This window comes from Conger conger, chromosome 2, assembly GCF_963514075.1.
Source record: "Conger conger chromosome 2, fConCon1.1, whole genome shotgun sequence".
NCBI lineage: Eukaryota > Metazoa > Chordata > Actinopteri > Anguilliformes > Congridae > Conger > Conger conger.
Genome location: NC_083761.1, coordinates 71,146,185 through 71,162,056, shown reverse-complemented (window position 1 = coordinate 71,162,056; position 15,872 = coordinate 71,146,185). Strand labels below are relative to the sequence as shown.

General features: G+C 49.4%; 1 protein-coding gene across 4 annotated transcripts in view; it reads left to right on the top strand.

The window, feature by feature from the left end:
• Nucleotides 1-15,872, top strand: part of LOC133119440 (myosin-10) — a 68,703-nt gene that overhangs the window by 31,853 nt on the left and 20,978 nt on the right. For 3 of the 4 annotated variants that reach the window (XM_061230033.1, XM_061230034.1, XM_061230036.1), the window contains exons 4-12: nt 634-661; nt 4,381-4,483; nt 5,402-5,431; nt 11,780-11,872; nt 12,528-12,591; nt 12,831-12,929; nt 13,204-13,347; nt 13,521-13,616; nt 14,475-14,593. In XM_061230033.1, the coding sequence (XP_061086017.1) occupies nt 634-661; nt 4,381-4,483; nt 5,402-5,431; nt 11,780-11,872; nt 12,528-12,591; nt 12,831-12,929; nt 13,204-13,347; nt 13,521-13,616; nt 14,475-14,593 (776 nt within the window). The remainder of the gene's footprint in view (nt 1-633; nt 662-4,380; nt 4,484-5,401; nt 5,432-11,779; nt 11,873-12,527; nt 12,592-12,830; nt 12,930-13,203; nt 13,348-13,520; nt 13,617-14,474; nt 14,594-15,872) is intronic. The other variant, XM_061230035.1, reaches the window with a different exon arrangement.

The window sequence follows — 15,872 nt, the reverse complement described above, 5'->3', positions numbered from 1 at the left end:
CTTTATGGCGGCGTGTGGCTATCGGTGTTTCTGAAGCCTGCTTTGGCAGGAGGGCGCGGGGGGGGAGATATGGCGGTCGCCATGCCAATCACTGCAGCGTGATTTCAGTGTGAGGAGCGGTGACGTTAATTACCTGAGGAATTCATATCGCCCACAAAGACATTTAAGGCATGTCCACTCAACTGTGGAAGGGGTGACTTCACTGTATAAACCTACCTGATGCACAACTCATATTCCTGACATTAATGAACGATAACCATTGAAGGTTGATGCAAGACATTGACCTTTTATGAAGGGACTTGGTCAAATACAGTAATTTGGCAATCGATGTTCTGTACTGTGATGTAGAACTGGAAACTCCTCTTACCAACTGGAGCCTCTGGTTGTTAAGAAGGAACACAGGAGCTGGCCGTCTGGTTAGTCTAGAGCAAGGATCATCAACTCAGGCCCTTGAATCCAAATCCAGCCCTGGCTTTCTTTTCTCCCGGGTTATTAGATCTTCTTCACACCTGAGTCCCAGGTCAAGCGGTTCTCAGCCCTTGAGGACTGTGAGATACTGATCATAGAGAATATGTGCTTCTGTGGTTTCAATTATGAATTGCTGACATTTTTTTTCCCCCCTTTCTTCTGTAGATCGGGAGGACCAATCAATTCTTTGCACGTAAGTGATGAGCCTGCACTTTTCCTTCCCTTCCTTACAAATGAACTGCAGTAGTGTTAATGATTTATAGTATTTTACTGCTAAAATAAACTTGCCTGGCGAACTGTAACAGACACCAAAAGTGATGTGAAATCCTGTCGCCGTTGTCACGGCCTCCGCACGATTTGTACGAAAGTATTTTTTAATGAAAGATCAAGGCCTCAAGAACATCTGTAGCACATTATTTAATTTGAGTGTGAACTTTCACGAGCCCGTCTCATATTCTTCAGCGCCCGTCCCAGTGCTTCCCGAAACCGTTCCCTGTCACTTCATCTTTACTTCAAAATGGCTGCAGGTTTTCTCTTTGGTTTTGGTTGAAATGAGTGGGTGTAAAATGAGCATTCATAGGCATTCCGGTGGAGCTGTGCTGCAGTTGCTGTGGGTTCCCTGTGAACGCCGAATTAGGCCAGAGGTACTCCGACCGCTCTCTTGTGTTCTCTCTCAGTTTGGGAGCCTTCATGCCATAGGCTGTAGAAAAATGAGGAGCGAGTGCCTGTTACGTCGCCCACTGACTATCCATGAGCTCATGAAAAGCGGTTTGAAGCCCAGGAAGTCAAGTTTACCGACGCCGCCATGTTGTATATTTTGAATCTGTAGACTGTAGTGAAGCCGATGCGGCTCTTCCACACAGCGTGAGAGAGTGTCCATGAGTGTCCATGATTCTTCCACAAGGTATTGCTATATTGTCCTAATAACACAATAAAGAAAATTGGCAGATGGGGAGGCATTAGATGAAGAAGGACCACCCATTGCGACTACATTTTCTTGTGGGAAAAAATGACTTCCTATTTTGACTGCAGTTGTACCATTGACTTTACATTGAAAACGGGTCTGAATGACCTCAGCATGACCAGGAAATGAGCTTTTGGCCGGTTTTGGCCGCTTGGTTCACGCGTGCCGTTTTTCAGCCCAAATTAGGTGACCTGGCACAAGCGACACGCTAAAGTGTAAAAGGTTTATAGTTCCACGCAGGAGTTGGCCTTTCGCTAGTTCCTGGAGATGCAGCGAGGCTGATTCATGTTCCAGTTTCCATCCCCACACCCCGAGTGCACGGAGCTGAGGGCCCATTTATTTCAGCGGGACGCCGGGCCTTAAAAGGCGGTCTGACGGGACGGGGTCCCGCTGTGGGCCGCACGGGAAGAGGACGCTGTGAAACGCCTGCTGGTTTTGGCACTCGGCCCCCCCGTTCCTGTCCCGGCCCCACACGTCCCCCCCGCCGAGAAGGGAGGCGGAGAGAATGTCGGCGTGGCATCAGGAGTTCATGCGACGGTCCACGTGACCGTGCTGCAGGAGAGCCCTCGAGCTGGTTCATTACTGAGGCTATTCCTGGAGTGACAGAGTCAGTCCTGGTTTTTGCTCCATCCAAACTGGATATGTTTTAATTACTCAGGCTTAATGAATGCAGGTGACCATGTGCTGGAGGCACTCAGCGTTCCACCATTCAGAATATCCAGATATTCAAGCTCAGACTTTTAATCATCCGTCAAACTCTTTTCATCAAGCTCAGATGGAATAAAAGCCAGAAACATCACTGGCACGACAGGACCTGGTTTAGACGATATCTCCAGCAGAGATGATCGAATCTGGCCCTTGAATCCAAATCCAGTCCTGGTTTTCTATTCTCCCAGGTAATTAACTGAACAATTAGTGCTGCTGATTGGCCAGACCAGACTGTCTGCACACCTGACTCCCAGGTGCAGGACGGGTGGAAAAGCAGCCGTTCTCGGCCCTCGATGGTCGCGATCGGATGCTCCATGCTCTACAGAGCGAGGGAGGCTGCGTCTGGCTGACATTCAAGACCAGGCCCCTGCAGAAGGCAGAAGCTGCTGTTAGGCCCTCTCTTTGGGCACAGTGCCCAGAGCAGTGGGGTCCCTCCCGCTGTTTTACAGAGGGTGTGGGTGTTCAGGATGGGCCAGGATATCCACGTCTGCTCGGAATGAAGCCCTTTCAGAAAAAAGTACTCCCGGAATGTTCTATTCTCCGGGAGCCCTCCCGTCCCCCACACAGGGACGGAGACAGGGAATGGGAGTTATTATGACTGCTGCGATAAGGAGGTTTATTCCTGGAGCGCCGCTGTTCGGCCCAACCTCCTCACACAGGATGCTTTGTGTTTGCGAGGGAGGATGGATATGCGCGTGTGTGGATACACGTGTGTGTGTGTGTGTGTGTGTGTGCGCGTGCGTGTGTACATGTGTGTGTGCACTGTGTGTGTGTGTGCACTGTGTGTGTGTGTGTGTGCATGTGTGTGTGTACGTGTGTGTGTGTGCATGTGTATGTGTGTGTGTGTGCATGCGTGTGTATGTACTTGTGTGTGCACTGTGTGCGTGTGTGTGTGTACATGTGTGTGCACTGTGTGTGTGTGTGTGTGTGTGTGTGCGGGCGTGTGTGTGTACATGTGTGTGCACTGTGTGTGTGTGTGTGTGTGCGTGCGTGTGTGTGTGTGCACTGTGTGTGTGTGTGTGTGCGACCGCCCGTCTGTGCACTGGAGAACCTCGCACAGACCTGACAGAGTGGAGATGCAGAATGCAGAGCGCCGTGGCATTTGATGAGCTGGCTATCGCTCGGGTCTGAAAACAAGCGGCCTCCTCTGCAGTGCCCCGCAGACAGTAATGCGAACGTGTCACTGTTTAATCGACACACTTGTGAGTGTCGTCTTCTTAGCGCTGTCGCGCAAAGCGCAATATTCGCAAGTTGCTGCTATGGTTATCTAGTTATGTCCTTGACCTTATTTCAGGCTATCAAAGGAGAACACATAGGCTTGGCAGTGCCGCTTTTCCCTCTGAACGCCCCGTAAATGCAGCCTTCTCTGTGTCTCTTTGTGCTGTCAGTTTGATTAATCACCCTAGCGCTCGTATTAGAGCTCAATATACTTGGAGCAGCGTGTATAAAGCGTGCAGTTTTATTTCAGGATATGGTTAAAGCTCAGGAGTTTACCGCGCGGGGTTGAACCATTAAGACGTCGTTCTGCCAGCGCTGCTAATCGCCGCCTGTGGTAAAGCCACTGGTATGCGCTGCGCGTTCACTGAAAGTTAAAACACGCCGAGACTTACAAAATAGACCTGCCCTTCGACGGCTGCGGTCCTGCGCTCCGAGCTGTCATTACTGTGGTGGGAGAGCAGATTCTGTCCACTCCGGAGTCCCGCCCAGAACCACAGCCGCCGGAGCAGAGCGGGGAAAACAAACAGAGAAGATGCACCAGCGCTTCGATTAGCCGCTTCATTTGAGCCCGGTCTCTTATTTTCTCCTTTCCCTTTGGGGTTTGCGTTTGAGTTTATTTCGAGAGCTGGGTGGCGGTTGGCTCTCCTGGTCGGGGTCCAGCTGGAGGAGACGATGCTCCTCTGGTCCCGGTTCCCCCTGTGCAGACCGTGCCTGTGTTTGTCTGTCACTCAGGGGTGACATTGGCTCAGGCGGTAAGAGCAGTCGTCTGGCAGTCGGAGGGTTGCCGGTTCAATCCCGCCCTGGGTGTGTCAAAGTATCCCTGAGCAAGACACCTAACCCCCAAAGGCTCCCGACGAGCCGGTTGGTGCCTTGCATGGCAGCCAATCGACGTTGGTGTGTGTATGAATGGGTGAATGAGAAGCATCAATTGTACAGCGCTTTGGATAAAGGCGCTATATAAATGCCAACCATTTACCATTTACTCAGAGGTGAATGAGGTGCTGTGTTTTATTGTCTCTCAGAGGTGAATCAGGTGCTGGGAAAACGGAAAATACCAAGAAGGTCATTCAGTACCTGGCCCACGTCGCTTCATCCCACAAAGGAAGGAAAGACCACAACATTCCTGTGAGTACTGACAGCCCTCTGTCCCTCTGCGCACGCACACACACGCACACACGCACACATGCACAAACACATGCATGCACACGTACACGCACACACACAAACACGACTATTATGCATCTACTACACACATTACACTGGTCCGTAATGACTGTTTCAGGTCCATAATGACTTGTATGTGTTGATGCTTTGTATTTATTGTACATTGAGGTGGAGACTTAACCTGTGTGAGTTGAATGTTGGGCCAGTAAAAAAGCCAGACTCACTACTTGATTTCAAAGACAGACCTAAGCTTGTCTCGACATTTAAAGTATAAAGTTTGCTGTTGGCTGGCCCTGTTTTTGAAACCTTAATGACCAATGATCACTGTAGAACTTTCATGGAATTGACTATTTTCCCCTTTGTCCTTACACAAGGTTTAACAACACAGTGCTCAGCTCTGTAAGACAGCAGTGTAGGTCTGTTTGTTCCTCTGTGACGAGGTCATTAGCATGTGACAGAACTTTAAAAACACAATTTCTAGCACAATTGCCCCAGAAAATTTGCCATGAGTTATTATATGGGCCTTTCTAGAAAGATGCAGTCTTTGGAACCTCAGGTAAACTATTTCGGTTGGGACACACCGTGTAAGTGACCCATTTAAAGCTCACCAGTCAGGCTTGGTAAGTCCAGCCAAACGCTTTCCTTGGGTCTTTGTGTTCTTCTGGCACGGCCGCGTATGCCTTTTTAAAGGCGTGAAACGCACCGTGAATGGTGGAAGTGTACAGGGCCTGCCTAAGCCCCAGCTCCCTGAAGCGATGGTGGAGTTCCAGCACCATCGCTGCGCCGGGACTGGGAGCCCTGGCTTCGGCAGTGTGCAGTGTGCGCCCCGCCCCGCCCCCAGCCTCTAACCCTGTGCATTTGTTTATTTGCAACAAACAGCCTGAATCGCCTAAACCAGTGAAACTCCAGGCAAGTGTGCTTTTTTATAAACACTCCATGCACCCAACACTTGCCATCGCCCAGGGTCAGTGCAGGATATTTGTTTGCCTCGGTAGCATTCTCTCTTTAATGGGCTTTAAATGTAGTCCCTCAGTATGCGGAAGCGCAGTTCAGTTGTGTCTGGATGTGCGGACGGGCTGATCAGCATTCACTGTTGATCATGTGACGTTCCCTTAATGATAACTTGAACCTGGTAATTTCTCAATTCAGAACGTTCATTCAATCCACTAATGAGCCACCTTGAAAAGTTCTGATTGGCCTATCAGCTCCTGGATTATGATTCACACCTGGGCTCATTTGAATTTTCAGTGTGAACAAATTGGATTTCTAACATCAAGATGTCAAGTTTAATTTTATATGGCATGCAAAATCCTTTGTTTGGACCTTGATTTGTCCTTGAAAGGCTTTTTGAAGGTAATCTAAAGCAGTCATCTGCAGATATGCAGTACTAATGATGAACCATGGTTTTGTGTAAGCAGATCCATATTATCCATTGGTGATGAACACAAAATTTTTTCGGCCTTATCTAAAGTAAAATCAGTGCAAAAGAGGCAAACAAATATTGCAGTTTGATCTGTTTTTACACATTTTTATATATTTTTTTTCCATGCCTTACACCTTCCATTTTGTCTTTCCCTAATTTTCATGACTAGCATTTCTAAAGAGCATTTTCAAAGAATAACCACGGCATGTGTTGGCTATTTTGAGAATAGTGGCTTCAACTTTAATCTGTATTCAATACTTTATCCATTCTTTCTCTATGCATTACACAGTTCTTCAATGTATAGAATTTACGCAGGTTTGCAGACATATATAACATTACAGTAGATAAATATTGAACATTTAATGTGTTTTGTATACATTTGTTAGATATAACTTTGAATGTTGTATATTCTGAATGGTCTCACAGATGTGTATATGTTGAAGACACGGAAACTGTAGAAGGGGAGAAATGTCAGCTTCTGTCTGTTCCTTAGATTGACTGTGTTAACCATCAGAGCTGCTGCTTTAATGCCACGGGAGGCACGTTTTTAATTTCCTGCCTTCTCCAGGGTGTTCAGAGCACCGCTTAGCATTCCAGAGTGAATTACTGAAATGCGAGATTACAGCTCGGCGCTTTTAAGGCGCGAGTGAGTCATTCTGCAGAAACCATCAAAGAAATTCTGAAGAAGAAGAAAAAAAAAACAGTCTTGACTTGATGGGGGTTGAAGGGCACTTGAGGTGTACCAGAATTTCTGCACTGAGGACCCAGAACAATCCACGATATTAGTCTAGAAAACAGGACAGAAAGAAGTGGAATGCTTAAATATAGCATGCTATATGCTAACTGTCTTTGTGAAGTCTCAAATATTTGTGTGTGTTTTTTTTTGTGTGTGTGTCCTTGATCATTAACAAATATTTGTTTCCATGGTAACAATTGACTCTGCTTGTTGACTTGTAGAGTGGAGCCCTGTTCTATGTGAGTAGCATGTAGCCCCTCCCCTCTCTCCTCATTGCACGTGACTAATGGCTTCACCCGCGACGGACAGAAGGAAGGGGGCGCCGCTGCCCCAGCATGTCCCCCCGCAGTCCAACGGGAAAAGAAAATGGCGGCCGCTTCTTTGGGTCACCTCTAACGCCTCGCTCTCGATTCCTCGCATGCCTACGCCGTCTACCCGCTTCACAAAGCCTCCTCTCCTTTTTTTTCCCCCAGAAGCAATCTCTGAAATCTGACGCTACGCTTGGGGAAAAAAACGCTGCACCACATTAAATCAAAACCAACAAAAATAAACCGAAAAAGAGGTCATTTACGCAATTTGATTTCTCCTGGCTGTTCTCCCCCTCTTTTTCTCCCCCAAAAAAGTTTTTTCGTCTTCCAGCTACTCCAGTGAATGTTATGAGACTCTGTTCTGGCTCTCTTCTCTGTGACTGATCACGAGCTGCAGGCACGTAGGCACATTGTTGATGTGTGTGTGAAATATGCCGGTCTACATAAGATGTATGGAGCCCCCGGCGGCACTTCATCTTTAAGGCCTCTCCTGCTCCTCGTTCATTTCGCTGGGAGGAGACGAGAGGAGCAGGCCCTGCCAGATAGCTGCCTTAAGAGGCCACCGCGTCTGCCAAATATCACGAGTGTGAGGAGGGTGGAGGCTCGGGCCTGACGGATGGGCTATGGGCTACTGTGGTCTCCTTCCAGCTGCTTCAACATCCGGAGCTGTGCCACACTGTGCATTGGGAGAGTACAAGTGGGTCTCGAGTGGTTTAGATGAGGGGTCGGTTTACATTACATTTTATTTAGCAGACGCTTCTATATAAACCGACATACAAAACAGTGCATATCGAGGTCAAAGAAGAAACAAGCAAACAGGTCAGATCAGGTACAATTCACATATGATTACGGTCTTAAAGGCATGAACATAAGTCTAGTACACAAGGTAGCTAGGCCAAGTCTGTAACTACTATACAGAGACATCTACAACTTATGGAACTACAGTACAGAGACGGATACAAATTCAAAAGTCCTAGATTAAGGTACAAAATACAAGGGGCTAAAGATAGAGGTGGCAATAGATTAAGGGACTCCCTTAATCTACTCGAGGTACAGCGTGAAGAAATGAGTCTTCAGACTGCGGCGGAAAATATCACCATGATCGAGCAATCTACAAACACAGATACAACTGATCAGATTACCCTCACGTTTCAAACTGCGTCACTGTCCTTTTTGGAAGGCATACCTCTTGTGTCCTGCTCCCCAACCTGACCCAGTCCCCTTTCTCAAAGGCAGGCGGTTTTCCAACTTTTACAGTGTTTAGCTTTCTTCCACTGGTTTGAGCCTGGAAGTGCCCCCTGCCTGTAACATAAATGATCAGGGTCACCGTCCTGTGGGTGTAATAGGACAGCTTAACCGCGCTCCTGGGGCTGTTCGCTAACACCGCTAACCGCTCCAAAGCACTGCCCTGTACACTACACAACTGTGCACTCAGTTTTAGGAGCTCTGTTATCCTTTCTAACCAAAGATAAATACAGATAGTGTGGGAATAGCGAAGCCGCAGAGATTATGCTGGTAGCTAGGCCACGCGTTATTTGCTGTGCTTTATCGTGCAGGTTTTGTTGAACGTTGAGTGTCGCTGTGTTAGGAAGCGGCAGTCCTGCAGCTCCTCAGTGAACTATGGAAGTGGGCTCTCTGCTCACAGAGAGGGGGCGAGATTCTGGGTTCCTTAGCAGACGGCCCATTTTAACTTTTACAAGAAGAAAGACACTAATAATTGCGCTGCTCCAGTTGGCGTGTCTGTAGAAAAGGTTGTCACAGGGGTGCATTAGAATTACCTCTATTCTCAGAGCGTATCCCAGTTCAGCGCTCACAGGCCATTCAGTGCTACCGCCATACAAGTGTTATTCTGGCAGGGAGAGGTTGAGGTTTGGGCTCGGTCTCTCCATTCTCTCTTGCTATTTTATTGCTTTCTTAGCTTTTACTGCTTGCTTGTTACAATTAGCCTCCTGAAGAGGGGGGAAAGTCGAGCCGTTGTCAGAACTGTAAAGCGCTCCACAGGAGAGCAGGTCAGGCTGATTCGCTGCTAAATTGGAGGCCCGCTGCGGCTGGCGATCCGTCTTGTTATTGTTCCTCCTGCCTGCAGGAGCGGGGGAGGCAGGGCAGGTGGGGTCCGCACACACAGGGAGGCAGGGAGGCAGGGCAGGTAGGGCCCGCACACACAGGGCTGCAGGGGCAGGTAGGGCCCGCACACATAGGGCTGCAGGGGCAGGTAGGGCCCGCACACATAGGGCTGCAGGGGCAGGTAGGGCCCGCACACACAGGGCTGCAGGGAGGCAGGGGCAGGTAGGGTCCGCACACACAGGGCTGCAGGGGCAGGTAGGGCCCGCACACACAGGGCTGCAGGGAGGCAGGGCAGGTAGGGTCCGCACACACAGGGAGGCAGGGAGGCAGGGCAGGTAGGGTCCGCACACACAGGGCTGCAGGGGCGGGGGAGGCAGGGCAGGTAGGGTAGAGGAGCGTGGCAGCAGCTGCAGGGATGCAGGCCTAAACATACTCGTCCCCTGGGTTATAAATTCACTTCTACACCCGAAAGACACGGGTAGAACTCCTGCAACCCAGTTTTATCTCTTCCTGAAGAACTATCTGTAACTGTTGGACTAGGTCCCTATAACCTTTATCCCTTTGCCATCTTTTAATCTTTAATGAGTAGTAAGTGCTTTAATTCGGTTGCCACCAAAGGTGATTAACGGTGATAGTCCGAGGGGAACGGTGAGCTTGTTTTTGCCGTCCTGGATTTCGGCACGGGTGCTGAATCCACAGCCACCTGTCCAAACATTCACACACAGGCCCGGTCTGTGCTGGCAGGCCCGGATCTCTGCGGCACTCTGGGTGTGAGGAGAGCGCAGGGGGTCTCTCCCCAGGGGCCTGCGGGGCGGACAGGTCCTTCCTGCTGCCATTTTAATCCCATCTGGCCCCAGTCACGGGCTCGGCTGCTTGCAACCGAGCGTGACCTCAGCCAGCCTCCGTTCCTACGCTGCCCCGCCTGCCTGGCGTCATCGGCTCCGGGGAAGAGCGTCTGTTTGAATGCGGGCGGTGTGATTCCCACAGAGTTTGGCTCCGAGACGACGCCGTAGACATTGAAAATGTCGGTCTTGTCCAGTTTTTTTTTTTTTTACAATGCATGTAATATTTATTTTACCAGGTTAGTCTGTTGAGCAGGAGGAGCTCTTTTTTGGGAGAGACGTGATTAAATGTGTGAACAGCTGTGGCACTATATGCTCCAGCGCTCTTCCATTGTTTTGAGTTGCTCTGTTTTGAAGTTGCCCGGGTACCCTCGTGTATTACTGTCCTGGCTGTCGAGAATCGTTCTCTCTTGGGGCAACAGCTGAGTCTGCCGCCTCTCCTCCTGAATACCCCTGTTCTGCCGGTTAATGGTTAATGTGACACCGTCGCACAGTCGTGTGATGATTTCTAGAGGACTGCAGATCAAAGCTTTTTCCACCCGGGGTGTTGAATGGCTTTAGTCTGTGTTAATGGGGCAGCGATGAATTCCCATCCGCCTCGATCGCTGTTCTCCGGCGATCCCACTGGATAGCCGAGAAAGAGCGCTGCTACAGAGGAGGGCTGTTCAGGAGGCAGGGGGAGAAACGACCTTCGGTCCAGATGGCTCTCAGCGTTCGCCTTAATGGCCTTTGATGTGCTGAACCATCTGCTGCACCATGGACACCTTTTCGTTTTTCCTTCCTCCTGCGCTCTGTCCCCAGCCACAAAGCCCTCATCCAGCCCGGACTCTGTCCCCAGCCACAAAGCCCTCATCCAGCCCGGACTCTGTCCCCAGCCACAAAGCCCTCATCCAGCCCGGACTCTGTCCCCAGCCACAAAGCCCTCATCCAGCCCGGACTCTGTCCCCAGCCACAAAGCCCTCATCCAGCCCGGGCTCTCTGGAGGCTTGCCCAGCGTGCTGTGCACCCGGGGAGCAGGCCGAGGGGACCTTTCCGGGAAGGGAACAGTTCAGCCTGGCCGTGATCCAGGACGTCCCAGTGCTCCGCGCAGGGTCTAGCACTAGCAGACGGGGCAGCAGCGGTAGTGTGGTTGTGCTGCGTGGTCCCTTGGCTGGCAGACCCCCGGGCCTCCGTACAGGGGGAGGCGCAGGGAGTAATCCCTTCCTCGCCATGCAGCAGGAGCGCTGAGGAGTTATTGCCCTGGAAACACAAACCAGGACCTGCCAGCTTATCACATTTCCTACCACCGATTCATCCGCCACCGGCACGTTTGATTTATTTGTGAAAAGGGGTGAAACCGAAATTCCTTACTTTGTATTTCATTTCCTTTCCATTTTCACCGCAAGCCTCGCTGATTAACTGTCACAGAACATAAAAAATAAAAATAAAAATCTTTATTGTGGCAGTTGCCAGAATTTAGGGCATGCACTTGAACTGATCTGGTATCGCTAACAGTGCATTAGCAGTATGCTATGCGTTCCAGTAACTCAGTTAGTTACTGTACTTCCTGGGTGGTGGGTCTCTAGGCCCTTTCTTTCCAAAACATTGGTCAAGCTGTGGCGAAAAGCCTGAAGCTCTGCGGTCACTCCTTTAGAAAAACAGAAAGCAGGCCCTTCATGGCTTTCCTAACCCATTTCCTCTGTCACAGACTCTGTTAAAGGTGAATGTTAATGGTGCTTATGGGTGGCGGCTAAGTGAATGGGGCTGTCAGGGCAAATTTACATTGGTTGGTTCTTGGGTCACGCTGTGAATAAGGATTTCTTTGTTTTGTTTTTTCGGGAGGTGGGGGGGGGGATGTCCTTACACTTTAACCCAGTTCTACCGTAACACCTCTTCATCTTTCAGGGCGAGCTGGAACGTCAGCTTCTGCAAGCCAACCCCATCCTCGAGTCCTTCGGGAACGCCAAGACAGTGAAAAATGACAACTCTTCACGTTTTGTAAGTTAGAAAAAAAATTGGTTATTACATTTAATAACCTTTTAATGAATCTGAACCGCCTCCCAGTGCAGATTCAGTTGTGTAACTTTGTTCTTTAAGGCATATTGAGTGTGTGAGAGGTTCATATTGTATGCACTTGCATAATCATTGGAAGCTCCAGAAGGCTTTGAGGATAATGAATACCGATAGATTGGAATGTGATGGCCATGGTCTTCCCGTCATTAATTTTCTGTTGTTCTGGAACATTCCGGCTGTGGAGTAGCAGCTGGACCTCGTTTAATGGTGCCTTGCAGTGGTACCTGGTTGCTGCTGTGAACCGCAGTCTTCCATAGTGTGAGCTGTCCGCGGGGCTCTGAGCTTTGTCACGTCCTTGTGAGGGAGGCCAAATAAACAGACGGCTAAAACTACCCAAATTCTGACAGCTTTTTTAGACAACGGAAATCTGTGTGGCCTCTCTGAGGACACCTGTCTCAGTGTAGCGTGTCATGGACGCTTACAATAACTGTAGAGATTTGTTTTCCTTAAATAGGCATGTTCCATGTTCCACCCCCGTTCCTCCCCTCTGAATTTCGACTGCAGCCGTGACCAGCCCTGTCATGCCTTCACCCGGACAGTGACTCACCTCTCTGTCCTTCCCCCTTGCTGTTCTCCACAGGGCAAGTTCATCCGGATCAACTTCGATGTCACCGGTTACATCGTCGGGGCCAATATAGAGACCTGTATCCTGCGTAGGGCGGCAGGGGACTGGCCTGAACCTGGGCCGGGGGAGGGGGGCGATATGTTGGGGGCAGCACAGTTAGGTTGGCGGGCTGCAGAGGAACCTTTTGAAATTTCAGCTGTACCAAAGTGTGTTTTTGAGGTGCATATCCAGCTTGTACGCAGCTAGGTCCTGGCCAGGCTTAGAGGGAGGCTGGGTTCATTATTTGTAAGTTTGTCGGTCCATGACCTCACTGCTCAGATCTGCTGGAGAAATCCAGAGCCATCCGTCAAGCCAAAGATGAGAGGACCTTCCACATCTTCTACCAGCTGCTGGCTGGAGCAGGAGAGCACCTCAAATGTGAGTGTCAGTCGCGGCTTCAGTGGACTGAGGGCACTAATATCACAAGAGCTTTATACTGAGTGTTTCCAGTGTATAGGTACTGCACTGATTGGTGCTCCATTTGTTCAATGCTTTTAATTATCATTGTCAGAAATGTAGAAAAAAGAAAAGGGCGGTTATGGTTCAGTTTCAGTTCAGCTTCCTGACTGATAAGAGCCCCAGGCTTCTGCTTGGCCTTGCGAGTACTGTTTCGTGGGTGTAAAGTGATATGTGATCTCCTGGTCTTCCCCAGCCGACTTGCTCCTGGAAGGACTGAATAGCTACCGCTTCCTCTCCAACGGCAACATTCCCATCCCCGGCCAGCAGGACAAGGACAACTTCCAGGAGACTATGGAGGCCATGCACATCATGAGCTTCTCCCACGATGAGATCCTGGGTATGAGAACACACACACACGCATGCACATGCACACACGCACACACACAGAGGCACACACACATACACATATTAATATGGGTAAGATCTTGACTAATGGACAGCTGTGTGGGGCTGGTTCCACATTGTGTCCCACAGACCATTAACTGCGGCTGTATGTGCCTGTCTCTGCAGCCATGCTGAAGGTGGTCTCCTCAGTGCTGCAGTTCGGGAACATCGTGTTCAAGAAGGAGAGGAACACGGACCAGGCCTCCATGCCTGAGAACACGGGTGAGACAGCCTCGCCCTGCTGGCCGTGTGCGGGCAGAACAGCTTCGTCCAGCCTTGCACATTGAGAGCGCAGACGCGGCTGTTTCCTGTCGGCCAGACGGTTGCGATTCGGTGTCCTGTCATGTAGTGTTTCCTGTCCAGGAAGCGTGGTGCCCGCACAGCCTGGCCGCATCATGTCAAATGAGCTTCGCTTTGCTCTCAGCTGCTGAGGACGGCTGCTCCTGGACCTCTTACGCTAACGAGGCAGCGCTGTTTAAGTTATTACTCAACGCTGGCTGCCACGTGCCAGAGCAGTGCTGTGCCTCTGGCCCTGTAGAGTCCCATTGGCAGGAGCAGGTCTGTGAGCTCTGGCAGAGGCAGGCCAGGCTGGCGATCTGGCTGATGAATGATTGATTGCTCTCAACTTTTCCAGAACTCCCGCTGTGAGAAGTCCCAAATCACTCCGGTTGACTCTAGTTCGGCACGATAAATAAAGAAAGGATTTTCTTTAATGCCTATTACTCCACTGTACAATAAACAGCCAGTGTTTTATTTTCAATTTCATGGATATTTATGCATACCTAAGAGGCTACGTATGACATAAGGGATTATTCCGTTGGAAAAATGTTTTGTTTTTTTATATTGTCTTCTCCATGAATGGTCAGGCTATTTTGACAGTTGGGGAGATGAGTTATCCTTCATTTGAAGTTATGGAAGTGCAGCTCACTGCCAGGACCACTTGTCTGGTGGTCTGCAGTGGATTGTGAGGAAATGGCTCATATTTGAACCAGTCCTTAAATAAACTAGTTCCAACTTTTCCTGCCATGAACCGTTATCTTCATCCTCTTCCTCCTCCTCCTCCTCCTCCTGGGCTTGCAGCTGCCCAGAAGTTGTGCCACCTGTTGGGCTTGAACGTGATGGAGTTCACCCGCGCCATCCTCTCCCCCCGAATCAAGGTCGGCAGAGACTATGTCCAGAAAGCACAGACCAAAGAGCAGGTAGGCAATCCCGCATTTGACAAATGCTATGCTCTACCACACAGACCTGGGTCAAATATGTAGTTGTTTTGAATTCAAATACTTTTCTACTTTACTGAGCTTGTCTGGTGTATTGGAACCTATGCAATGCTCTCAAAAAGGCAAACCCTGCCTTCTGGTCCTCTTTGTTAGGTCGATTGCACCAGACAAGCTCAATCAAACACAGAAAAGTATGTGAATCCAAAACAATTATGTATTTGACCCAGGTCTGCTCCCGTGTGAGCATAACCAAGGTGTGCTCCCAAAATCTGTCACCCAGGTAGAATTACTGGGGTAAACATTTAGAGTCCAGTGAGATTAACTGAGTAACCAGCAAATGTCACGTCAAGCCCTGGGTACTTATTGTGCCCTTAATCCCTCATAAGTCATGTTCCTCAGACTCAACATGGCCTGACCCAAGGCTATACCTTAGGCAAGCCATAGAGGCAGTGCCAAAGGGAATTAGCTTAGACCAGCGCTGTGTTGGCCACCTCCAGGTGCAATGGGAAGTTGGCCTGGAGCCCAGGAACAGAAGTAGAGGTGTTTATTATGTGTAAAATGATGTATGCATTCTTCACATAGCACTGCATATTGTATTGTATGGTCATTTTAGTGTAGGGAAACCAATACTTGACTAATTTGTTAGTGTTTGCTATTTAACACTAAACTTCTCTGAGAGGAAAAAAAAGGCTACATTTTGAAGGTGTTGGAACCAAGCGGGATGATATATTATCTTACACAGTTGGCAGAGAGGAAGGATAAAGGTATTCCGTCATTTAATGATAACGTGCTGGGTCTTTAAACCTGTACGTTTCATTACATTTTGGTCTTTAGCAAAGCAGCTAGCACAGGTGACATTTTTACATCCAGTCATTCATACAGATATTTTACTGAGTCAGTTCAGGTTTATGTGCCCTGCTCATTGGTACAGCTGGGCATTGAAAGAGTGCATAGACGTGCTGAAGTTGTTGGCCACAGTCCGGGCAGAAATTCAGCACTCAGCAGAACAGTGTCCTTCACAGGGGCAGTAGGGTTGCTTCATGCTTATGCAGAGGCACCTGTCTGCGGAATACTCCTTGCCGCATCTTCAGTAAAACGGCTGATTGATGAGGAGAGACAGCTAGAGGCTGACTGGGCAGTTACTGTGAACGACTGTAGATGAAGACCACATGCGACCGTATGCAGGCGCAGAATTGGACCCGTGCGACCCCTGTCATCCGACAGTCACTTTTAACGAGTGGTGACTGCCATTGTACGTGCT